At 42.3% G+C, this 26,052-nt stretch overlaps 2 protein-coding genes and 1 non-coding gene across 3 annotated transcripts; 1 reads left to right on the forward strand and 2 right to left on the reverse strand.

Annotated features, from left to right (window-relative positions):
- Positions 1 to 1,164: 1,164 nt before the first annotated feature.
- Positions 1,165 to 2,124, reverse strand: LOC129651356 (olfactory receptor 1P1-like). The gene has a single exon (XM_055580095.1). The coding sequence runs from the start codon at positions 2,116 to 2,118 to the stop codon at positions 1,165 to 1,167; it is 954 nt and encodes a 317-aa protein (XP_055436070.1). The 5' UTR covers positions 2,119 to 2,124.
- Positions 2,125 to 4,408: 2,284 nt separating this feature from the next.
- LOC129651855 (U6 spliceosomal RNA) lies at positions 4,409 to 4,515 on the reverse strand. Its single transcript, XR_008714362.1, has one exon. It is a non-coding gene; the product is annotated as a U6 spliceosomal RNA (small nuclear RNA).
- Positions 4,516 to 24,359: 19,844 nt separating this feature from the next.
- LOC129651357 (olfactory receptor 1A1-like) lies at positions 24,360 to 25,289 on the forward strand. Its single transcript, XM_055580096.1, has one exon. It carries the CDS (start codon positions 24,360 to 24,362, stop codon positions 25,287 to 25,289), a length of 930 nt encoding a protein of 309 aa, XP_055436071.1.
- The last annotated feature ends 763 nt before the right edge of the window (positions 25,290 to 26,052 follow it).

The raw sequence follows: 26,052 nt of genomic DNA on the forward strand, positions 1-26,052 counted from the left end.
GTCATCCCAGTGCACCAGCCCCAATCATCCTATATCCTGCATCGAACCTGGACTGGCGATTCATTTCATATATGATATTATACATGTTTCAATGCCATTCTCCCAAATCATCCCACCCTCTCCCTTCAATTTTCTTAAAGCTACAATTATTTAGAGCTTCTCTCTTATAATAGCCAAACCACTATCATTTTCCCTACAAAATCCTGGTTAAGTAGGCAGGAAAATATCAATAATTTCATTCCACAGACGAGAAGACTAGACTTACACAAAGTAAAAGGAGTTACTTATGTTAGGATCCAGGTCGCCTGGGAACCACTCAGAACTCACTTTCCTTATGAAACTGTGATGAATTTGTTCCATGGTCTTGACTTTAGACAATGTCTCTGCATTCACTCTTGGTCTTCATCTGGACTTGTGAATTTTACGCTGTAGAAATAAAAATCATAAGTTCCAATCGTCTTTGATTCAGTCTTAGCTGAGACCAAAGGGCACACATTTCAACAGAAAGAACTTTGAGAGGACACAAGATTCCTTTATCTTCTCATTATAAACTGTTCATAAGCCTCTTTACTGAAAATAACATAGATCATTCCTGCACTGCTGAGAGCTTTGTTCTAATGGTTGCAAGGATTTTTGATTCATAACCTTCATGTAATATTTATTTAATTTCCTCTTCTTGTAGGAAAAAATATATTTGTTCACTTAAAGTTGTAAACTCTTTGCCACTCAATATTAACTTGCTACTATTTTGATCATGAACTACTTTCCATGACTTCATTGATCAACCTTTTTTTTAAAGAGTATAGCTGTTTTACAATGTTGTGTTGGCTTCTGCTGTACAGCAAAGTCAATGGTCAACTTCTGATAAATTAGTACAAGAGGTTATACAAACTTTTAGAATTATGAACATTGCAAAAGACATTCACTCCTGTGAAAAGTCATTTTATAAGCAAAATAAGTGGAAAAAAAGCAACTCTTAACAGATTAAAGAAAGATGAAAAGTCTTGATTTTCTTCAGTAATATCAAATGCATGGTGGAGAGGCAAGGGAAGCGAGTGGCAATAAGGTATGTATGTGGGATTTAGAAATGAGACACTTGAGGTAGAAATTTCTGTGATGTTCCTCACTGAGGGGACAAAGGACACCTGCCGTTTCTCTGTAAAGTCACTGACCACAGGAGAAGGAGACTTTGCCCCTGAGAAGTCTCCCCAGGGCTCCCTGCATGTCCTTGTTCCGCAGGCTGTAAATGAAGGGGTTTAGCAGAGGAGTCACCACTGTGTACATGACGGCAGCTGCCATATCCTCTGCTATTGAACTGGAGGAAGAGGATGAGGGCCACAGATAAGCCCTGATCACAGTCCCAAAGAACAAGGCAACAACAGCAAGGTGGGCTCCACAGGTAGAGAAGGTCTTGTACCTTCCTTGGGCAGAGGGGACCCTGAGGATGGCTGAAACAATGCGGATATAAGAGACCAGAATGAGCCCGAAGGGGATTAAAATGACTGCTCCCCCCAAGAAGAGGAGCACACGCTCATTGACCTGAGTGTCAAAGCAAGACACCTTCATCAGGGGTCCCAGATCACAGAAGAAGTCGGGAATGATCTTCTTAGAGCAGAAGGAAAGTCGGAATATGAGGAAGGTGTGCGTCATGGCAACAAGACTTGTAAGGGTCCAGCAGGCAGTGAGCAGGATGATGCAGCACCGGCGGCTCATGACCATGGCGTAGTGGAGAGGGTGGCAGATGGCCACATAGCGGTCATAGGCCATTGCAGCCAGGAGAAATATGTCCATGTCCCCAAATGTCAAGAAAAAGTAGAGCTGAGTCAGGCATTCTACATAAGAAATGGACCTGTTCTGGGTCTGGATGTTCACCAGGGCCTTGGGGACAGTGGTGGAGATGAAAAGGATGTCTGCACAAGACAGGTTGGCGAGGAAGAAGTACATGGGTACGTGAAGACGCGAGTCAGTGCCAATGGCCAGGATGATGAGTAGGTTCTCAGCCACCGTGACCAAGTACATCCACAAAAAGAGCAGGAAGAGCCCGTGCTGCTGCTCTGGCTGCTCAGAGAGTCCCCAGAGGAGGAACTCAAAGACGCCGCTCTGGTTCCCTCCTGCCATGAGCCCAGAAGTCAGAGAAAGGAACTTTGGTTGAGACCCACTAACCTTCTCTAAGCATATTTCACTCTACACCATCCCTAAGGGTGCCAGTCTCTTAGTTCTAGAGAAGAAAAACAAGAATGATCTTAATTTACTTGTATCAATCACATACTATGTACACTAAACATTTTTACTGAAATCTACTAGATACAATATTCTAGGAAGTGTAGGAAACCGTTTAAGGAAATTAAACTAGATTTCTTGGTTTATTTGTCTATATTCTGTTCTGTCCCAAATTTCTTTAGTTGTAGTTTCTTCTTGAGCTGTATTCACAGGAAAGTCTAAAACCCTTCATTCATTCATTCCACAGATATTAGGTACTAACTCTGGACCTGGTAGAGTGCTAGATAAATAAGACAAGGATAATTCTTAAATTCAGAAAAATTTCAATTTAATGGGATAGACACAACTGCCTCTTTTAAAATTCTATAAAATTTTGATTCAGGGTTCCCTACCCCACCCCACCCCCGCCTCCCATTCAGCTGCCTTCAAATCACTCTCAGACACCAGACTTCACCTGGCCTGGTCTATCATGTCCAAAAGTCAACATTCTGAAGACACAATCTATTAGCTATTCTAGTGTGTCCATGTTCAATCGCCCGGTTGTGTCCAACTCTTTGTAACGCTATGGATTGTATCCTGCCAGTCTCTTCTGTTCATAGAATTTTCCACGCAAGAATACTAGAGTGGGTTGCTATTTCTTCCTCCAGGAGATTTTCCCGACCCAGGGATCAAACCCACATCTCTTGCATTGGCAGGTGAGTTCTTTACCACTCGAGTCACCAGGTAAGCCCTATTATCTATTCCACCAGAAACCAATTTAATAATCAAATAGCTATTTAGTAAAGATGTGTAAGATAACTCAAGTTATGATAACAACAAAGAAGAAATCATAATCCCTAGTTTCTAAAATCTCAAAATCTGGTTGGATGTACACACACACACACACACACCCCTCTACTACAAAGCAGGCTGAGGCAGAAAAGGAAGGTTTTCTGGGCTATAAATGTACTTGCAGATCTTGTCAGTGGCCTAGAGAGCTGGAGATTTGAGTATAAGGTGGAGGAGGGATTGCAGGCTGAGGTAAAAGCTGGAAAGGGAACTAAGACCCAAATTTTGAAATATCTGGAATGGAAAGTAAAGGATCTAGAACTTAATTCTGTATGTTCAGAAGGCTCAGCCAGTAAAGAATCTGCTTGCAGTACAGGAGACCTGGGTTCAATCCCTGGGTCAGGAAGATTTCCTGGAGGAGGGCATGACAACCCACTCCAGCATTCTTGCCTGGAGCATCCCATGGACAGAGAAGCCTGGTGGGCTGCAGTCCATTGGGTCACAAAGAGTCAGACATGACTGAGCGACTAGGCATGCACACAAAGCTACTTGAGTAGGAAGTGATGTCAGTACCTGAGGAGGTCCAGTACATGAAAACCCTGTTCCTGTCCCATGTGTGAAACCAACTGAAGGTCAGACAAGGAGTTGGTCAGTCAGATGGAGGGAAAAACATCACCTTTGTTGCTGAAAAAGAGGAGGTTGCAGATTTTATCTTAGCTGTGTTCACTAAGTGACCTTTTGAATATACTTCCAAAATTAAATCTATTTCCCCTTTCACAGGCTCAGGGGGACAATCATGGGACTCTTCCATATGTTCAGTTCAGTTCAGTTCAGTGGCTCAGTCCGGTCCAACTCTTTGCAACCCCATGGATTGCAGCTTGCTAGGCCTCCCTGTCCCTCACCCATTCCCAGAGTTTACTCAAACTCATGTCCATTGAGTCGATGATGCCATCCAACCATCTCATCCTCTGTCATCCCCTTCTCCTCCCACCTTCAATTTTTCCCAGCATCAGGGTCTTTTCAAATGAGTCAGTTCTTTGAATCAGGTGGCCAAAATACTGGAGTTTTGGTTTCAGCATCAGTCCTTCCAATGAATATTCAGGACTGCTTGCCTTTAGGATATTTCCTTCCATATGTAAATGTACATCAATTTTTAAAGCATTTGTACACCATTAAGAATGTGAGAAGACAAACCACAGAATGGGAGGAAATTCTTGCCAATCATATATCTGATCAGAGATTTTTGTGTGGGGGCTTAATAAACATTTATTGGATTAATGAATAAACAGTAGGTGCTTAATATATCATCTAGGAATTAAAGAATACGTGAATAAATGGAATAGTTTATAACATTTCATTTTCCAAAGATATACTATGCCAATTTTCAATTTATTTTGCCATACTGGATAGATATCTTTTTAAAAATATGAAACATTTCACAAATTTGTGTGTCATCCTTGCACAGGGGTCATGATAATCTTCTCTGTATGATTCCAATTTTACTATATGTGCTGCAAAAGGGAGCACTGACCAGAGATTTTTTTATCTAGAATATTAAAAGAACAATTACAGTTCTTTTAATAATAGAAAGAAAATTAACCCAAATTTAAAATGAGTAAAGGATCTTAATAGACATTTCTCCAAAGAAGGTATACAAATGAGCAATAAGCATACAAAAAATGTTCAATACCATTGGGCTTCAAGGTAATACACATCAAAACCACAAGATAGCACGTCACATCCTCTAGGATGACTAGAATCAATAAATAGGATAACAAGTGTTGTCAAAGATATGGAGAAATTGGGATGCTTAAAAACTGTTCATGGGAATGTAAAATAGTTCTTTCCCTTTGCAAAACAGTCTGGAAGTTTCTCAAAAGGCTAAACAAAGAATTTTCATATGACCCAGCAATATCACTCTAAGGTATATACCCAAGAGAAATGAAAACATATGTCCACACAAAAATGTGTGCGCAAATGTTCATCACAGCATTATTCATAATAGACCAAATCTGAAAAGGATCTTTGGGATTGGAATGAATTGTCAAATTTGCTGGCATATTGAGTGCACGCTAGTAAAGTAATGCTCAAAATTCTCCAAACCAGGCTTCAGCAATACGTGAACCGTGCGCTTCCAGATGTTCAAGCTGGTTTTAGAAAAGGTAGAGGAACCAGAGATCAAATTGCCAACATCTGCTGGATCATGGAAAAAGGAAGAGAGTTCCAGAAAAACATCAATTTCTGCTTTATTGACTATGCCAAAGCCTTTGACTGTGTGGATCACAATAAACTGTGGAACATTCTGAAAGAGATGGGAATACCAGACCACCTGACCTGCCTCTTGAGAAACCTATATGCGGGCAGGAGCAACAGTTAGAACTGGACATGGAACAACAGACTGGTTCCAAATAGGAAAAGGAGTACGTCAAGCCTGTATATTGTCACCCTGCTTATTTAACTTATATGCAGAGTACATCATGAGAAATGCTGGGCTGGAAGAAGCACAAGCTGGAATCAAGATTGCTGGGAGAAATATCAATAACCTCAGATATGCAGATGACACCACCCTTATGGCAGAAAGTGAAGAGGAACTAAAAAGCCTCTTGATGAAAGTGAAAGAGGAGAGTGAAAAAGTTGGCTTAAAGCTCAACATTCAGAAAATGAAGATCATGGCATCTGGTCCCATCACTTCATGGGAAATAGATGGAGAAACAGTGGAAACAGTGTCAGACTTTGTTTTGGGGGGCTCCAGAATCACTGCAGATGGTGATTGCAGCCATGAAATTAAAAGACGCTTACTCCTTGGAAGGAAAGTTATGACCAACATAGATAGCATATTGAAAAGCAGAGACATTACTTTACCAACAAAGGTCCGTCTAGTCAAGGCTATGGTTTTTCCAGTGATCATGTATGGGTGTGAGAGTTGGACTGTGAAGAAAGCTGAGCGCCGAAGAATTGATGCTTTTGAACTGTGGTGTTGGAGAAGACTCTTGAGCGTTCCTTGGACTGCAAGGAGATCCAACCAGTCCATTCTAAAGGAGATCATTCCTGGGTGTTCTTTGGAAGTAATGATGCTAAATCTGAAACTCCAGTACTTTGGCCACCTCATGCGAAGAGTTGACTCATTGGAAAAGACTGATGTTGGGAGGGATTGAGGGCAGGAGGAAAAGGGGACAACAGAGGATGAGATGGTTGGATGACATCACCGACTCGATGGACGTGAGTGTGAGTGAACTCCGGGAGTTGGTGATGGACAGAGAGGCCTGGCGTGCTGCAATTCATGGGATTGCAAAGAATCGAACAGGACTGAGCAACTGAACTGAAATGAACTGAACTGAAGGCTGAGAGGGATAGGTGAGTTGGTGCAGGGTGCTAAGGAATGTACGGCTTCATTTCAGGGGTGATGTAATGTAAAATTGGTTGTGGTGATAACTGCATGGTTCAGTGGATATTGAACATAAAAAGTCATTGAACTGTATAATTTGAATGGGTGAATTGCATTATATATATTATATGCTATTTATTGAATTGCATATCAATAAAGCTCTTAAACTTTTTAACTTCTTCAAAAAAACTTAAAAGAGAGATAAACCACTTTCTAACTTACTCAAGAAAAAATGAGAGGGCAGGGAGAAAAAACACAACTAGAGAGAACAAGTAATGACAAGGGGAATATAAACTGAGAAAGCAAATTATTTAAAGTCACTGTACTATTTAGCAAGAGGCCATGCAAACAAATGTGTAATTCTAAATGAAATGGTTCCTCCATTGTAAACTCACATTTTCCTCTGGAGAATGAAATGTACCAAAAATTACCCTGGTAGAGATGGAAAGTCTAAGCCAGCAACATTCCAGAAAGAAGAAAAAATGCTATGGTAATCATTTTTCTACTGGTAATACCATGATAGGAACTTCCCGCAAATCTCAGTGGCTTACAAAAACAAAGATTTATTTCCTCACTTATGATGGATGTTGGGGTTTCCCACATGGCTCAGTGGAAGAGAATCCACCTGCCAATGCAGGAGACACTGGAGACGCAGGTTCTATCCCTGGGTTGGGAAGATCTCCTGGAGTAGGAAATGGCAACCCACTCCAGTCTTCTTGTCTGGGAAATTCCACTGACAAAGGAGCCTGGTGGGCTACAGTCCATGGGATCTCAAAAGAGTCAGACACTACTGAGCTTGCACACACGTTACGAGTCAGCTGCAATTTGCGGGCGGCTCTGACTAGCATTGCTTCATGTATCTTCTTCATGTTGAGGTCCAGGCCAAAGAAGCAGCCCATCTTTGGGACATGCCATTCATAAAGAAAAAAAGGAAAGAGCAAGGGAGCTTATGGAAATGCACAGTGATTCTTTTTTTTTTTTTTTTTAATATGTAGTTACTTGGCAGCACTGGGTCTTTGTTGTGGCATGTAGGCTCTTCAGCTGTGGCATGTGGAATCTAGTTCCCTGAGCAGGGACCAGACCCAGGCCCCCTGAATTGTGAGCATGGATTCTTAGCCACTGAACCCCCCGGGAAGTCCCAGCACAGCAATTCTTAGTTTTTGCTTGGAACTGGAACACATCACAGTCATTCAATTTCATCAGTAAAAGCACAGCAGAGGGATGCAGAACCACAACTTCCCACAGGGAGGCAGTGCAAGTAACGCAAAGAACAAGGGGAGCTTTTTCCCTACCTTCCCCCAAAAAGGAAGAAAGGAGAAATAAACTGACATCGAAAGTACAATCTAGCCTGTCCGTCAGCAATGTGTTCCCAAGAGCGACACACAGAAGCAGGGAGAGGAGAGGAGGGTAAGTGAGGCCTAGAGAGGCCGGAAAGAGGAGGGGCTGACACACCAGGAAGGAGCGACCGCTCACCTGGACAGGGCAGGACGCAGCGCTCCAGGCTGCATGTCTAACTCCACAGGCTCAGAGCAAGACCCTCCCAGGAAAAGAGCATCTCCCATAAAGTCAAACAGCAAGACAGCTGGTTCCTGTTGTTGTACAGCAGAAACTAACACAACATTGCAAAGCAATTATGCTATGCTATGCTATGCTAAGCCACTTCAGTCGTGTCCGACTGTGCGACCCCAAAGACGGAAGCCCACCAGGCTCCCCCGTCCCTGGGATTCTCCAGGCAAGAACACTGGAGTGGGTTGCCATTTCCTTCTCCAATGCGTGAAAGTGAAAAGTGAAAGGGAAGTCGCTCAGTCGTGTCCGACTCTTAGCGACCCCATGGACTGCAGCCTACCAGGCTCCTCCGTCCATGGGATTTTCCAGGCAAAGCAATTATACTGCAATTTAAAAAGTCAAACAGCAGAGCAGGTTCCTGCCAGAGCCTCCCTGCAGAGGAAGGGAAGGATACCAGGGAAGGGGGGCAGGGGAGAACAGTGTTAAAGGAACAGAACTTCCATCAGTGCATCCTACCAGAAGCCCAATCCTTTGGGCACCTGATGTGAAGAACTGACTCATTGGAAGAGACCCTGATGCTGGGAAAGACTGAAGAGGGGAGGAGAAGGGGACCACAGAGAGTTTGAGCAAGCTCCGGGAGTTGGTGATGGACAGGGAAGCCTGGTGTGCTGCAGTCCATGGGGTCACAAAGAATTGGACACGACTAAGCAACTGAACTGACCAGAAGCCCTGACCCGAGAACATCCTAAATTCCAGGGCCACTGGGAGCAGACACTGCTGTCATCCTTTGCTAAGAGGAAACTGAGGTTCAGAGATGCTGAGTGAGGTGCCCCAAGGTCATACTCTGATCACTAGCAGAATCTGGATCTGCTCTTCACTCTTGTGACTTATACTGCCACTGGTATACCGTACTTTAGAAGGGAGAAAGGCCAGGAAGAGCTGACAGTTGGGCTTGAATAGCATCCTACTGGCCAACTAGCTGTTCATCCCCATGCTCTTCCACTGAGGGCCAGCAGATGCCATCCTGGGTACCCTGAGTTCCCTCCATCGGTGCCCGCTTGACCATCTGACACTGCCTGCTCTCTTAGCACAAAATATGATATTTATCAGCTTCCTAAACACACAAGATCCCCTCAAAATCACCTTCCCACCAGTCCTCACCACTGGATGTTCTCAGTTATTCTTCCTTCTGCCTGGAGCAGTCTCCAGCACCGCTTCCCACCCACCTGTTTCTGCATCGGGTCCTGCTCATCCCTGGGATTCCAGCACAAACAACCCTCGAAGGACTTCTCCACCTTCCTGCATCTTGCTGGTGTTCTGATGTCAACCTTCACACCCCTCTTCCAACACCACTATAATTTACAATACCTACTTCATTAAGTCCAGGCTTCAACACCAGAATGAAACCTTTGGGGATTGAGGGTCCCTGTGTGTTCTGCTCACCACGTGCTTCCTCAGTGTCTAAGATAATGCCTGGCACCAAAGAAATGTTCAAGAAATCGACCATGTCTGAGTGTATGAAGGCATGAACACTGGAGGAGGCAGAATTCAATGCCTCCATTTTACCTTCAGAAAACTGAGTTCCACAAACACAAGAGAAGCAAAGAGGCAGCTTCCCTGAATTCCTGTGTGGATGGAAGGAGGGGTACTATACCCACGGGCCCTACATTCAAGGAGTCCAGAACCCTGTACTGACAGCAGACCGGCATCAGCCTTGCCTTGACCAAGGGTGCACATTGCCAATTCCCATCCAAGCTTGGGCCATCCAATACCAAGAATCAGTCTCATGGGAAGGCATTTCTCAGTCAAAACTCAGACTCCCCTTTTCAGAGTGCCCAGCTTTCTGAGTTTCCCTGCAGGGGCTATTAATCAAATATGAAATCCTCAGCCATCCTAGAAGATTCGCCTTGGACTTTTCTGTGTGTAAAAGAAACTGTCCTTCACACTGTCCAGGGGGCAGGGAGGGGAGGGGGCTGGCTCAAAATTCCCCTGCTTGGCTTCCCTGGCTTCCCTGTTGTGGCTCAGTGGTTAAGAATCTGCCTGCCAATGCAGGAGGCACGGGTTCTATCCCTGATCTGAGAAGACCCCACACATGGCAGAGCCACTAAGCCTGTGCACCACAACTACTGAGCTTGTGCTCTGGAACTCAGGAGCTGCAACTACAGGAACACGTGCAGCGACTACTGAAGCCTGACGTCCCAGAGCCTGCACTCTGCAACCAGAGAAGCTACTGCATCGAGAAGCCCGAGCACCGCAACTAGTGGGTAGCCCCTGCTTGCTGCAACTAGAGAAAACAAAGATCCAGGACAGCCATAAATAAATCAATAAATAATAAACCCCCCTGTTGTCTCTGTGGAGCCCTTCTGGGCATACCAGCCTGCAGGGAAACTACTTTGCCTGGTGTTCCCCATCACCTCCTTACTGCCCCTCGTTTTAGGCAGCTCCCACAATCTGCCTGGGGAATCTCTCGTCTTCTGGTGGAAAAGACTTTTAGGTTTACATCATCCTTCCTCCCAAACTATGCAAGTGTCAAGATTTCATTATGCTTTTCTTAACAAATACTTAGGTCTTGTCCTCCCTTCTTGACCTGACATTTGAGAGATGGAGAGAATGCTTTATCTAACTTCACAGTCCTCACTGCACCAGGACAGCTTGGGCAGCGTCTGCTATTGGGCATGGGGGCTGTACTGGGGCTTGTGTTCCACCCCAGCTGTGGAGCTTACCTTCCTGCCCGTGTTCATCAAGGACGACCTACTGCTTCTTCGTCAATGGTCTACATCATTGGAAATTAACATGAAAAATCTGCTTGAGTACTCAGAGGCTGTTCCTGTGTGGAGCAATGAACGTAATAACAGGCTCATGTCCAGGTTGCCTGCTTCTGGAGCAGGGTGCCGATGGGGATGTTTCTGTTCACTAACACCAGGACCTCCAGAGGAACCCTAGGGTTCCCAGCTCTGGGCTATAAGGGCAATTGTGCTATTTATGTATTTCCCAGGTAGCCTCAGGGAGAGCCCTCTCAGGAGTCCTGTGGGAGTTTGAAACTTAGTAATTGCCCCATGCCCTTTACATCCCCTCGGGAGCATTGCTGAAAAGGGGGAAGGATGTGGTCCAGCAGCACTGGGATTTCCTTTCAGAAAAGTTACTAACTGCCTGTCTCTTGGGCTGACTAAAACCTTCCCTAGGAACTTGCCTGGTGGTCCAGTGGATATGAATCTGCCTGCCAATGCAGGGAACACAGGTTCAATCCCTGGTCGGGAAAGAGTCCACATGCTGCTGGGCAACTAAGCCCCCGTGCCATAACTACTGAATCCTGCAAGCTCTAGAGCCCCACACCACCATAATGAGAAGCCCTCGCCTTGCAACTGGAGAGTAGCTCCTGCTCACCACAATGAGAGAAAGCATGCATGCAGCAACAAAGACCAAGCACAGCCAAAAATGAATTTAAAACTTCCCTCACCTGGTGAAGGAAATTGACATCCAAGTCCAAGAAACACAGAATGTCCCAAACAGGATGACCAAAGAGACCCACATGATGGCACATTATAACTGAAATGCCAGAAGTTAAAGATATAGAGAGAGGCTTAAAAGCAGTAAGAAACAACTAGTTATGTACAAGGAACCCCCATTAGACTATCAGCTGGGAGGAGGGTTCAATATGGGGAACACGTGTATACCAGTGGCAGATTCATGTTGATATATGGCAAAACCAATACAATATTGTAAAGTTAAAAATAAAATTATATATATATATAAATATATATATATATATATATATAAAAAAGACTATCAGCTGATTTTTCATCAGAAACTTTAGAGGCCAGAAGGGATTAGCATGATACGGTACGTCCCCTACATACAAACCTTTAAGTTTCAAACTTTTGAAGATGTGAATGTCCGTTTTCATGTCCAATCACATAAGTTAGTAGATAGAATTGAATCCAGCAAGGAACCAGAAGCTGTGTCATCAATATCGGGCGTGAGTGAAAGTGCAGCTTGCCTTCCATCTGCTCTTGCTGACAAGCCTTTAGCTCTTCCATCTCCCACCCCTTCTCCCACCTCCAGTCACTAACTCGTCCCGCCTGTTCAGTTGATGCCAGCCCCTGTATGCCAGCTGTTATACTCTACTACTGTACTTTTCAAGGTACGGTACTGTAAGATTGAAATGTTTTATTTTGTGTGTTTGTTTTTTACGTATTATTTGTGTGGAAGGTATTAGAAGCCTTTTACAGTACAGTACTATATGGGCTTCCCAGGTGGCACTAGTGGTAAAGAACTCATCTGCCGATGAAGGAGTTGTAAGAGATGTGGGTTTGATTCCTGGGTCGAGAAGATCCCCTGGAGGACAGCACGGCAACCCACTCCAGCATTCTTGCCTGGATAATCCCATGGACAGAGGAGCCTGGCAGGCTACAGTTCATGGGCTTGCAAAGAGTCAGATATGACTGAAGCGACTTAGCATGCACGCAGCATGCTCCAACTATATATTGGATTGTGTTAGTTGGGTACCTAGGCTAACTATGCTGGACTTAAGAACAAATTGAACATATAAAAGCAAGCTTGGAATGGAACTCGTTCATATGTAGGGGACTTACTACAGTACTTACTTATAGTAAGTACTTACTTATACTAAGTACTTTCCTTACTTATAGTAAGGAAAAAGCTTACAGTGTAGAATACTCTACCTGGCAAGGTTATAATTCAAAGTTGATAAAGACTTCCCAGAGGAAAAATCTAAAGGAGCTCATTTATGTACCATTAAACCAGCCTTACACGAAATGTTAAAGGAGCTGCTTTAAATAGCAAAGAAAAGGCTGTAACTAGAAACAAGAAAATTATGAAAGAAAGAATCTCACCAGTAAAGGCAAACACACAATAAAGCTAGCAGGTCAATCACCTATAAAGTTAGTATGAAGGTTAAAAGACAAAAGTAGTAAAAATCATCTGAATCTAAAATCACTAAAGTGATACATAAAATTTTGAAATGTAAAATATGACTCCAAAAGCATAAAACATGGTGAGAGAAGTAAGTGCTTTGAGAGTTTTTAGAATGAGCCTGAACTTAAGCAACCAGACTGAAGGATACAGTGATAACCGTGATGTACATGGCTGTGACCCCAATGTTAAATCCTTTCATTATAGTCTGAGAAACCAAGCTATGAAAGCTGCCCCAGGGAAACGCTACCATTTCCTCATAACCAATGTTAGGACATATCACAGGCTACAGTCATTTTGAACTCCATTCACCAATGTCCTCCCCCTTCCCAGAAGCCATATTTGACCTCTCAGGGCAAGGTCATTCAGGTCTGCTAGGTTCCATTAGATTCTGTCATGTCCAAAAGCAGGCACGGTGTCAGCAGCACATGGCTTCACCTTTTCACACATCTGGTATATCTGTGCTAAGACACAATATCTTTGGTTCTGCATCTCTGTAACTGAGCAGAACCCTGTGGGGTCCCCCCAAGGGGAGATCCCATGTGTCCCCTAACTGCCTCTTGTTTGTAGAAGAAGCTTGACGTTGTGTATCCATCTCTTCTGTTACTTTAGGCTCTGGGTCATAAGCTTCCCAGGTGACGCAGTGATCAAAAAAATCTGCCTGCCAATGCAAGAGATGGAAGAGACAAGGGTTCGATCCCTGGGTTGAGAAGATCCCCTAAAGAAGGAAATGGCAACCCAGTCCAGTATCCTTGCCTGAGAAATCCCATGGACAGAGGAGCCTGGTGGGCTACAGTCCATGGAGTCACAAAAGAGTCAGACATGGCTCAGCAGCTAAACAACAACAACAAGGACTTACTAGTGCCATCTTGCTGCTGCTGCTGCTAAGTCGCTTCAGTCGTGTCCGCCTCTGTGCGACCCCACAGACGGCAGCCCACCAGGCTCCCCTGTCCCTGGGGTTCTCCAGGCAAGAGCACTGGAGTGGGGTGCCATTGCCACCAGTGCCATCTTACTGATTGTTTTTTGGTTGTTTTGTAGTTTTCTTGTTGCTTTCTTTCACTCTTGCTGCTTTCCTTTGTCAATTGATGCTTTTCCGTAGCAATATGCTTTTATTCCTTCCTCTCTTATCTTTTGTCAATCTACTGTAGCTTTTTACCATGTGATTACCATGAGGCCTACATAAAACATCATATAGATGTACATGTCTATCTTACACTGATAACAATTTAAATCACAAACAAAAATCTTGCTCTTTTACTCTCTTTATATATTTGATATTATAATTTACTTCTTTTTAAATTGTGTATTTTGCCTATAGCTATTTTAACACTTTTGTCCTTTAACTAGCGTTAAATGGTTACCACACCACTCCATTATAGAACCTGAATCTGACTCGGTGTTTATCTTTACTAGGGTGTTGGATATTCTCATATGTTTTCATGTTACTAATTAGTGACCTTCCATTTCAGGTTGAAGAACCCCTTTCAGCATTTCTTGTAAAGCAAGTCTGAAGAGGATGGAATTTCTCAGCTTCTGTCGGTTAGAAAAAGTCTTTCTTTCACATTTGTTTCTGAAGAACTACTTTTCTGAGTAAATTATTCTTGGTTGGCAGTTTTTTTCATTCAGGCCTTGGATACATCATCCTACTTCTGCTGATCTGCAAGATCTCTGCTGAGAAATCTTCTGATAGCCTTATAGGAGCTCTCTTTCACAAGATTTTTTTCCCCTCTTACTTTTTTTACAGATTTATTTTTCTGATGCAAATTTTGCCTAAAATGTCAGTTAAAATCTCTGTTTTTGGCCTTTTTCATTTCTGTCTGCTGTCGGCAGAGCAGTCTCATTGTCTTCTAAATTTTTGTCTCATTTATGCTCTATCTTTTTAAAAATATCTTTCTTTAAATTTTATTTTATTTTTAAACTTTACATAATTGTATTAGTTTTGCCAAATATCAAAATGAATCCGCCACAGGTATACATGTGTTCCCCATCCTGAACCCTCCTGCCTCTTCCCTCCCCATTCCATCCCTCTGGGTCGTCCCAGTGCACCAGCCCCAAGCATCCAGTATCATGCATCGAACCTGGACTGGCAACTCATTTCATACATGATATTTTACATGTTTCAATGCCATTCTCCCAAATCTTCCCACCCTCTCCCTCTCCCACAGAGTCCAAAAGACTGTTCTATACATCAGTGTCTCTTTTGCTGTCTCGTACACAGGGTTATTGTTACCATCTTTCTAAATTCCATATATATGCATTAGTATACTGTATTGGTGTTTTTCTTTCTGGCTTACTTCACTCTGTATAATAGGCTCCAGTCTCATCCACCTCATTAGAACTGATTCAAATGTATTCTTTTTAATGGCTGAGTAATACTCCATTGTGTATATGTACCACAGCTTGCTTATCCATTCATCTGCTGATGGACATCTAGGTTGCTTTCATGTCCTGGCTATGATAAACAGTGCTGCGATGAACATTGGGGTACACGTGTCTCTTTCCCTTCTGGTTTCCTCAGTGTGTATGCCCAGCAGTGGGATTGCTGGGTCATAAGGCAGGTCTATTTCCAGTTTTTAAAGGAATCTCCACACTGTTCTCCCTAGTGGCTGTACTAGTTTGCATTCCCACCAACAGTGTAAGAGGGTTCCCTTTTCTCCACACCCTCTCCAGCATTTATTGCTTGTAGACTTTTGGATCGCAGCCATTCTGACTGGTGTGAAATGGTACCTCATAGTGGTTTTGATTTGCATTTCTCTGATAATGAGTGGTGTTGAGCATCTTTTCATGTGTTTGTTAGCCATCTGTATGTCTTCTTTGGAGAAATGTCTATTTAGTTCTTTGGCCCATTTTTTGATTGGGTCATTTATTTTTCTGGAGTTGAGCTGTAGGAATTCCTTGTCTATTTTTGAGATTAGTTGTTTGTCAGTTGCTTCATTTGCTATTATTTTCTCCCATTCTGAAGGCTGCCTTTTCACCTTGCTAATAGTTTCCTTTGATGTGCAGAAGCTTTTAAGGTTAATTAGGTCCCATTTGTTTATTTTTGCTTTTATTTCCAATATTCTGGGAGGTGGGTCATAGAGGATCCTGCTGTGATGTATGTCAGAGAGTGTTTTGCCTATGTTCTCCTCTAGGAGTTTTATAGTTTCTGGTCTTATGTTTAGATCTTTAATCCATTTTGAGTTTATTTTTGTGTATGGTGTTAGAAAGTGTTCTAGTTTCATTCTTTTACAAGTGGTTGACCAAATTTCCCAGCACCACTTGTTAAAGAGATTGTCTTTAATCCATTGTATATTCTTGCCTCCTTTGTCAAAGATAAGGTGTCCATATGTGCGTGGATTTATCTCTGGGCTTTCTATTTTGTTCCATTGATCTATATTTCTGTCTTTGTGCCAGTACCATACTGTCTTGATAACTGTGGCTTTGTAATAGAGCCTGAAGTCAGGTAGGTTGATTCCTCCAGTTCCATTCTTCTTTCTCAAGATCGCTTCGGCTATTCGAGGTTTTTTGTATTTCCATACAAATTGTGAAATTATTTGTTCTAGCTCTGTGAAGAATGCTGTTGGTAGCTTGATAGGGATTGCATTGAATCTATAGATTGCTTTGGGTAGTATACTCATTTTCACTATATTCATTCTTCCAATCCATGAACACAGTATATTTCTCCATCTGTTAGTGTCCTCTTTGATTTCTTTCACCAGTGTTTTATAGTTTTCTATATATAGGTCTTTAGTTTCTTTAGGTAGATATATTCCTAAGTATTTTATTCTTTTCATTGCAATGGTGAATGGAATTGTTTCCTTAATTTCTTTTTCTGTTTTCTCATTATCTTAAGTTCATGAAAAAATAATTTATATAAAAAATTATTCTCTTCACTTTCTTAAACTGTTGGCAAGGATAATTTTTTTATTTCAAGCACTTCAGGTGTTACTTCCTTTCTCTTATATATTTCCTTTCTCTTATATATTTCATATATCATTTCTACTTTTAAAAGACATCTTTAAAGGAGAAGTGATTTACTCAAGCCTGGAATTTGCCCAACAAACAATTCAGTTTAGCCTCATTCTCTATTCAGAGATTCATTTCTCTTTGGGAGGAAAGGAATGGTCAGATATTATTGAAATGTTGATGAAGCTATAATCACTGCCCACAGATAATATCTGCAAATGTTTGAGTGTTAAAGCGTTATTTCCTTCATAATTCTCTTATATATTATTCCATAGTTCCTTGACCCTAATGGGTACCCCAGTAAATAAAGTTTGAAATCACAAGAGATTCTGAGAATGACACCAAGAGAAAAATGTTATTCCTAAGAAGAAAGAATACCATGGGAAGTCATGGTATGGACTTTGAAATGTGATCTGAACCCACGGCAAGTAACAACAGAGCAATAGGAAATACAACCTGAACCTTGTCTACAAGAAAATGTAATTAAACAGAGTTTCCAATGACTCCCATGTGCAGCCTTTAATGAAAGATTTTGGAGAGTTATACAATTACAGGAGGAAAGCAGAAAAACAAACAATAAAATAACAGTTAATCTTTACTAACTGCTAACTATGTGCTTTCCAGCTGGCTCAACCATAAAGAATCCACCTGCAATGCAAGTGATGTGGGTTTGAACCCTGGGTTGGGAAGATCCCCTGGAGTGGGAAATGGCAACCTACTCCAGTATTAAAGGAACCTGGCAGGCTACAGTCCATGGGGGAGCAAAAGTGTCAGACAAGACTTAGTGACTAAACAACAACTCTGTGCTAGGCTTTGCTTTATTAAAGACTTTTCAGATATTAATCCATTTGATCCTTATAACAACTTTATGAGGATGTAGTTGTTGTTGCTGCTGCATTGTTATTCCAGTTATAGAAATGAGTCAGTACATTAAACTATCCAAAGTCAGTCACAGCCAGGAAGAGGCATGCATGCATGCTCAGTCACTTCAGTCCTGTCTGGCTCTTTGTGAATCTATGGAGTGCAGCCTGCCAGGCTCCTCTGTCCATGAGATTTTACAGGTAAGTGGGTTGCCATTTCCTTCTCCAGGGGATCTTCCTGACCCAGGAATCAAACCTGCATCTCTTATGTCTCCTGCATTGGCAGGTGGGTTCTTTACCACTAGTACCACATGGGAAGCTCCAGTAAGAGGCAGAGCCAGGATTGAAACCCAGCCAGAGCTCACAGTCTTCACCATGCTCCCCTACAGAAATTCAGTGACCTCTCGGCCACACACGCTTGGTCACAGGATAACAACCATTAATCAAGGGTTGTCATAAAGGTAACACATACATGAAATGAACTAGATAACATCAGGCCCTTTCCAGCTTTAAGAATCCAAAGAAGTAGGAGACCCACCATCAGCATGCTAGATAAAGTATAATTCCCACCATGACTAACCAGCACCTCCCCCCCCCCCAATCAAATGGTAAAGGAAAGATAAAATAAAATCATTTTTCTTTGCCACACTTCACACTAGAAAGGCTTCAGTGTAGACTGGAAGTAAAACCAAGAGCTCAGTTGTATCAGTCCTTGTTGCTCCCAAGAGGTAGCTCCAAGTTCGTGCTGAATAGGACAGAATAGGTCAGCCCAGTGCTTGGACACTAGAGACACATTCACTGGGAAGCCATCTCACTCATCTTTCCTTCAAGGAGAACTCTAGAATAATTACTCTTATGGGCCACCCTGTCCCCTCAGGACATAGCTGTAGGAGTACATCAACAGATCTCACCAATGGTCTGACTTCATTTGGCCTGAAGAGGACCCACAGGAGTCCTGTTTCAGGACTTTATAATGTGGGGAATAAGTCACGATTTTCTCTATGCTATAATACACTCTGCTTCCATGAAGCCAAAATTCTCATCTGGAGGCTCCGTTCAGGACAGATTCATCTGTCTTTTCAGCTTTAAGGTTGGGAAACCTGAGTCTCTTCTTTTCAAACCACCATAGTCCTGTCTCCTTTTCATCATGGACAGGGAGCTAAAAACCTGATCTCTAGGCTTATGACTGACTAGCACTTTCTCCAGCATGCCTGCCCCCCAGAAAGAATGCTAACAGTGCTAAATGAGCTACTGCAAGCTTCCCATTCATGAAAGAGAAGGGCAGGCCACGGGACTAGAACCCTTTTTGGCAGCATCTGAGCTGATTGCCCAGTAGCAGCAGCAGATACTGGACAAGAGACTCTATGATAGACACAGCAAGGGATAGATAGCCAGCAACTGCACTGCATGCATTATCTCTTTTGACTCTTGCTAAACTTCCAAGAGGTAAGTGAAGGGAATATGCTATGCACAGGCCTGTACTATAATTATCGGGGCTTCTTTGAAAAATAAGAATGACTTTCTCATCACCCCCAGGCAAAGGGCTGGGAGCAGTAAAAAGTACATCATGGAACGACATCTTGAAAACAAGATGTTGAAGTACTGATGTGACTGATGGAAAACCATCAGTGACTGTTCTCGTAACCAGAGCCTTGAGGGAGTTGCTGAGAAAGGTCTTCACTAGCTGAAGGGCTAAACAGAGTCATGAAAGGCCTGAAGGTTTGACATTGAGGACTGTGCATTGTCTATCTTTATCCCGGATCTGAGAACAGGTATCTCTAGAGCAGGAATAAGGAAGTAGAAGTTAACAATAAAAGGCATGCGAGGATCAGGATCTGGGCTTTTGCCTGCGAATGGCATCAGCCCCCTGATCCCCACTTTATTTCTGAGTCTTCTTTTTCTTTCTTCTTCTGTGGCAGCGCTCCTTCGGGTCAGTTCGTTGCTGGGCTGGTCTGGACAGTAAGTAGAATTATTGTCATTTTATCACATGGAAAAATGGTGAACTGAATTGCCAGGAATCCTGATGGCTCAGACAATAAAGAATCTAAACTTCCTTTCCAGGCTGATTTTCCCACTGTATCCTGTGCCCCTATTAAAGATACATAATCTAGAACTTCCCTGGTGGTCCAGAGGTTAAGAATTGACCTTCCAATGCAGGGGTCCGATGTCTGGTTGGGGAACTAAGGTACCACGTGCCATGGGGCGACTAAGTCTGTGCACTCTAGAGCCCAGGCACTGCAACGATCGCCCAGAACAGTCAAAAAAGAGATACGTAATCCATTTCTGCCTAATGTGTTTTTCCATTGTATGAATTCTTTGTCCTTGAGTTTTTTCCATGAAATTAAACTTGGACTTCATCTGTTAGGTGATAAGGAGACAGTGAGTGATTTAAAGAGACAGACACAATCACAAGCCGGTTAAAATATACTTTTGGATCCAGTAGGCAGACATCTCTATAAAGAAGCCTGCCTGAAAAAAGAAGAACATAGGTTTCAAATGGGATAGTAGGTAGAAAGAGTTGTAGAATCGAGGAACATTTGTTGAATGATGAAAGAGGATATGATATTTACCAGTCAATGGGAAAGAGCGGGTATAAAGGTAAAAACTGGAGAAAGAAAATACCACAGCTGAAGGAATGGTGGAGTTATATAGCTAAAGAAGCCAAAGAGAATAAAGGTGTGAATATACGGAGGTATTTACACTTTTCTTTCAAGTTTTTGAAGAGAAAGTACAGAATGGAAGTATGTGTATGGAAATGATGTTCTGGGGCAAATATTGAGGGAATATTTCCTTAAGGGTTTAAGTTTCTCAGTGAAGAGGCATGTGACACCTATGTTTTATTGTTGTTGTTTAGCCACTCAGTCATGTCTGATACCTCTGTGACTCTATGGACTATAGCCCACCAGCCTCCTCTGTCCATGGGATTTCCCAGGCAAGAATATTGGAGTGGGTTGCCATTTCCTACTCCAGGGGATCTTCCTGACCCAGAGATCGAACTCACATCCCTTGCATCTCCTGCACTGGCAGGCGGATTCTTTACCACTGAGCCACCTGGGAAGCCTGACACCTGTGTTACTGGGAGAATAATGATGTAGGGAGCATGGTGGGTTTGAGGAGAATGGCAAAAGTTTGGGTAGACTGTCATTTTTGATTTCATAATATTGATACATCACACACATAGGCTGAAACCTGTTAGTTCATCTAGAAACTCTTGGATTTTCTTGGGAAGCAATCACATTTTCAATGAATTCTATCCATTTTGTTTTTTCCTTTCCAAGTCTTATACGGTGATTGTTTTTCCCCTAGTGCTCTTTTCATCAACAGGACAATGCTTTAGTGTTTTACACAGAGACTGAAATCAAATTTCCTGCTTCATGCAGGTCTGTGACCACATCTTGTATAAGGATCATTAACACCCCAGATTCCAGCCTTCAGACCTAACTCCTGGTTGAAACCTCAAGGGTCCATTGCAGCATCAGCTTTGCTTACAACTCTTGTTCTGTTTCTCATGGCTACATGTTCCAATGTCTTTCTTTCAGCTTCGGATATGCATTCTTAATTACTTATCGTGCCCTAAGTGTGCTCTGTTGTTTTGCAACTCTATGGACTATAGCCCACCAGGCTCTTCTGTCCATGAGATTTTCCAGGCAAGAATACTGGAGTGGGTTGCCCTCTTCCTGGGGATCTTCCTGACCCAGGGATCGAAGCTGAATCTCCTTCATCTCCTGCATTGTAGGTAGATTGTTTACCACTTAGCCATCGAGGAAGCCCATGGCCCACCTCAAACACCACTAATTACTTACTAAACTTATTTATAATTTCTATGTGTTTTCATTGGAATGGGACCTGCTGACATTGGCTAAGTCTGCCATGTTGCCAAGAGCCTCAACTCTAAGCATTACCCTTCTTTGCCATATAAGCCAACTGTAGTCTCTGAACCTTCCAGTTTTACTAACCCTCTCAACTGTGAGATATTATGATTTCATGTGAATATAGGGAAAGGCATTCAAGAGAGAAAATCAAATTCACTTAGGTGCAGAGATGAAAGAGCACATCCAATTCGGGGGAAAGATAATTTTATCTGCGTTCCCTGTGCTTATGTGTGTACTATAAACCTGATGTGTACCATAAGAGACATTCAGAATAGGAGCAAAAATTTATTACAGATTGAAGCATTCATTGATTAGAAGTCCTTTTGTAAAAATTAGTGAATTACTTGGGATATTCCAGACTACGGTAACAAATACATGATAAATGCAATCGTTTAAACAGTATAAAGTTTTTTTCCTTATGTAACAGTCTCAGTGGGTGTCCTTGGTGGATGATGGTTCTCCTAGGGACACAGGCTCACTCCACCATGTCCCATGTCCCATTGATTCCATCGTCCCATCCAGCCTCTCGGACATTTCCGTCCAGCCAGCACAAGGAGAAATAGTGTGGAGGAAGCCTGATTTCATAAACATAATCTCTCTCTAAATTTTCTGAACTTTGCTTTCTTGAACTAATCCTTTACAAATTATTTTTCTGTATTTTCTTTTTTCAGGAAACAACTTTTTTATGTTGTAGTATACTTGATTCTGGGCTTCTTTGGTGGCTCAGCTGGTAAAGAATTCTGCAAAAGTAGGAGACCTGGGTTCAATCCCTGAGTTGGGAAGATCCCCTGGAAAAGGGAATAGGTGCCCACTCCAGTATTCTGGCCTGGGGAACTCCATGGACTATTCCATGGGGTCATGAAGAGTTGGACATGACTGAGTGACTTTCACTTTCATAAGTGACTGACAATGTTGTGTTAGTTTCAGATGTACAGCAAAGTGATTCAGTTATACATATACATATTTATCTATTCTTTTCAAATTGTTTTCCCATTTAGGTTGTTACATAACATTGCAGAGTTCCCTGTGCTATACAGTAAATCCTTGTTGGTTATCCATTTTAAATACAGCAGTGCATACATGTATTATAGATGTCCAGCTGTCCCAGCACTCTTTACCAAATGTACAGTCTATCCTTTCCCTGCCTAGTACTAAACCAACTATGTTTAGTATCGATTTCTAATAAGTGTTGGATCTGTTTCTAACTCTCTAACATATTACACAGATCTGTTTGTCTATTCCCACGCCAGTTCCACTCCACTGTCTGAATTACCAGAGTAAATCATTTTGATAACTGACAGGTCAGTTTCTTTCTTATTCTCATGCCTCAAACTCTCTTAGTTCCCTTGGCTCTTTATTCTCAGACTACATGAATTTTTGGATGAGTTTAGTAAATATCATCTTTTAAAGAAACCTATGGTATTTTGATTGGGACTGTGATGAACTCATAAATTAAAGAGGTAAACTGAAATTTCAATAATACAACATTGAAACTTCTGTTAATATTTATCTCCCTATTTTTTTTATTATTTGTTTCTTCTTGTTTGGTAAAGTTTTGTAGCTTTTCACAGCCAGTCTGGACCTCCTCTTTTTTAAAGAATTGTTTCTCTATTTCTTAAAATTTCTCTTGTACCATGAATGGGAATAATTTTTTTAAATTATAATTTTGAATGTATAAGACAAGTGGCTGGGGAAGTGCTGCTTAGGGGAATAGACTTAGCAGTCCCTGGGTCGGGAAGGTCCCCTGGAGAAGGAAATGGCAACCCACTCCAGTATTCTTGCCTGGAGAATCCCATGGATGGAGGAGTCTGGCAGGCTACAGTCCACAGGATCACAAAGAATGGGACATGACAGAATAAAAACAGAAACATAAGACAATATCAGTATTTTAATATTGATTATTATGTAACTACCTTGCCTAAATCTTTTAGTATATCTAGAGTTTCTCTTGAATTTTCCTTGATAACAACTCTGAATTCTATCTACTTTGTTCTTTCTATCCATTTCTACTAAGTAGTAGTTGAAAGTCACCATGAAATTGGATGAGTCACCAAAGGAGATAATAATAATAAAAAGATAAGGAAGGTCAAAGAGAAAAACATGATGATCACATATATTTAAGAGTTTGGAATATAGAAGAAACATATCAAATGTGAATGTTTACTTTAAAAATGAGATGCCCAAGAAGTAAGTTCGCTGATTTCGCTTTGCTGTGACCTAACCCAGATGGTCTTTATGCTCTGCAATGTTCTGCTGCCAGTGTAGGCAGTTGTGATGTTCTAGACTCTGGGGCTCATTCTCAGTTTAGTCAGCGGACCACTTCCCAATTGTTCAGGGTTCTTCTTGTACTAGCCATCCTTTGCACTGGAATGCTTTATCAAAGACTCTAAAATATTGTCCTTTGCTTTTCATCTGTGATGAGATTAGCGTAGGGTTCTGGCTTCTCCATTAAGTTCTAAAGTCCTTGAAGCAGACTTTGCCATATATGAATAAAAGTGGATAAGCTGTGCTTTTCGCATATTTATGCTTTTGCCTCAAGAACTAACAGAGTTTCTAGCACAGCAAATATGAACTTAATTGCCTGTTAAATAATTAAACCCTAGGTGTTTGGATATGGTGCTGGGGCTGGGGAGGATGGGCACTTCATAGATGACTTACTTCTTAGAATGAGGGTCCAGGGCTAATTGTCAGCTAGACTCACGGACCAACAGGGATGTTTTCCCTGCAATGCACTGCCTATCTCTGGATTTGGTAAACCCAGGTATTGACACAGCAACTACAGGAGTCAAAAGTAGTGGTTTAAAAAGAACATTATACATAGCATTTCACTATTAATTCTGGATTCCTCTCCCCTTTCCTGTTGAAGGATCCATGAGAGAAGACAACCAGTCCTCTACCCTCGATTTCATCCTCCTGGGAGTTAGTGGTCAGCAGGAAGAGGAAGATGTCTTCTTCATCCTCTTTCTGTTCATTTACCCCATCACATTGATTGGAAACCTGCTCATCATCTTGGCCATTCACTCTGACATTCGCCTCCACAACCCCATGTATTTTCTTCTTGCCAACCTCTCCTTTGTTGACATCTTCTTCTCCTCTGTGACTATCCCTAAGGCATTGGCCAACTATCTCCTGGGCACCAAAGCCATCTCCTTTGGAGGATGCCTAACACAGATGTGTTTCATGTTAGCTCTGGGTAACACAGATAGTTATATCCTGGCTGCAATGGCATATGATCGAGCTGTGGCCATCACCCGCCCACTTCATTACACAACAATCATGAGCCCACGGACTTGTGTCCTGCTAGTCATTGGGTCTTGGGTGGTTGGAAATGTCAATGCCTTCCCACACACTCTGCTCACAGCTAGCCTGTCCTTCTGTGGAAACCAGGAAGTGGCCAACTTCTACTGTGACATTGCCTCTTTGCTCAAGCTGTCCTGTTCTGACACCCACTTTAATGTGAAGATGATGTACCTGGGGGCTGCTATTTTCTCTGTGCCATTACTATGCATCATCATCTCTTATGTTCGGGTCTTTTCCACAGTCTTACGGGTTCCATCCACCAAAGGTGTGCTCAAAGCCTTCTCCACCTGTGGCTCCCACCTCACCGTTGTTTCTCTGTATTATGGGACAGTCATGGGCATGTACTTCCGCCCTCTGACTAGTTACAGCCTAAAGGACGCTGTGATAACCGTGATGTACATCGCAGTGACTCCAATGCTAAATCCTTTCATCTACAGTCTGAGGAATCGGGACATGAAGGCTGCCCTGGGGAAACTCTTCAGCAGGAGAATCTTCTCATAATCAATGTGAGATAATGTTAGAGACTGCACTAAACCAATTAAAATATACTTGAAAAGTCAGCCTTAAGAGTCTCTGCCTCCAAGAAGCCACTTTATTCTGTACAGACCTTAAATTTCTTTTCTCAGAAACCTGGTAACAGTTTGATGAGACATCCTGTTATCCATTTATACATGTTATTGCTCCTTTTGGCAGAGTGGCAGGAAGGTTATTAGATCCTGTTCCAATGAGGCTACTGACTGGCAGAGTTAAGTTGAGAATGTCTGTTGTTGTTGTTTTAATTGCTAAGTCCTGTCTAACTCTTTTGGGACCCCATGGACCACAGCCCTCCAGGCTCCTCTGTCCATGGGATTTCCCAGGCAAGCATACGGGAGTGAGTTGCCATTTCCTTCTCTAGGGGAACTTCCTGACCCTGAGATTGAACCTGCATCTCTTGCGTGGCAGGTGGATTCCTTACCACTGAGCCACCTAGGAAGCCTTGAGAATGTCTCAATCATGGCCTAAGGTGTACATAATATAAATAGAAAAGGTCTGCCTTGTCTCTGTCTTAGGAGGTAAGTATTGCAGTATTTCATGCTTTGGAGTCTACAAGTTGTTATTTAAACATCAATTTGGAGAATTATTAGGTTTTATCACCCCTACTTTGCTTGAAAACCTTGAGGACAAGAGTTGTCTCAACACTTTGGTCTATTTCTACAAATGTTGGTCATTGCAATCAATAATTGTTTGTGAAGGTAGAATGGATGAATGTAAGTGAATAAATGTA

This window comes from Bubalus kerabau, chromosome 4, assembly GCF_029407905.1.
Source record: "Bubalus kerabau isolate K-KA32 ecotype Philippines breed swamp buffalo chromosome 4, PCC_UOA_SB_1v2, whole genome shotgun sequence".
Lineage (NCBI taxonomy): Eukaryota > Metazoa > Chordata > Mammalia > Artiodactyla > Bovidae > Bubalus > Bubalus kerabau.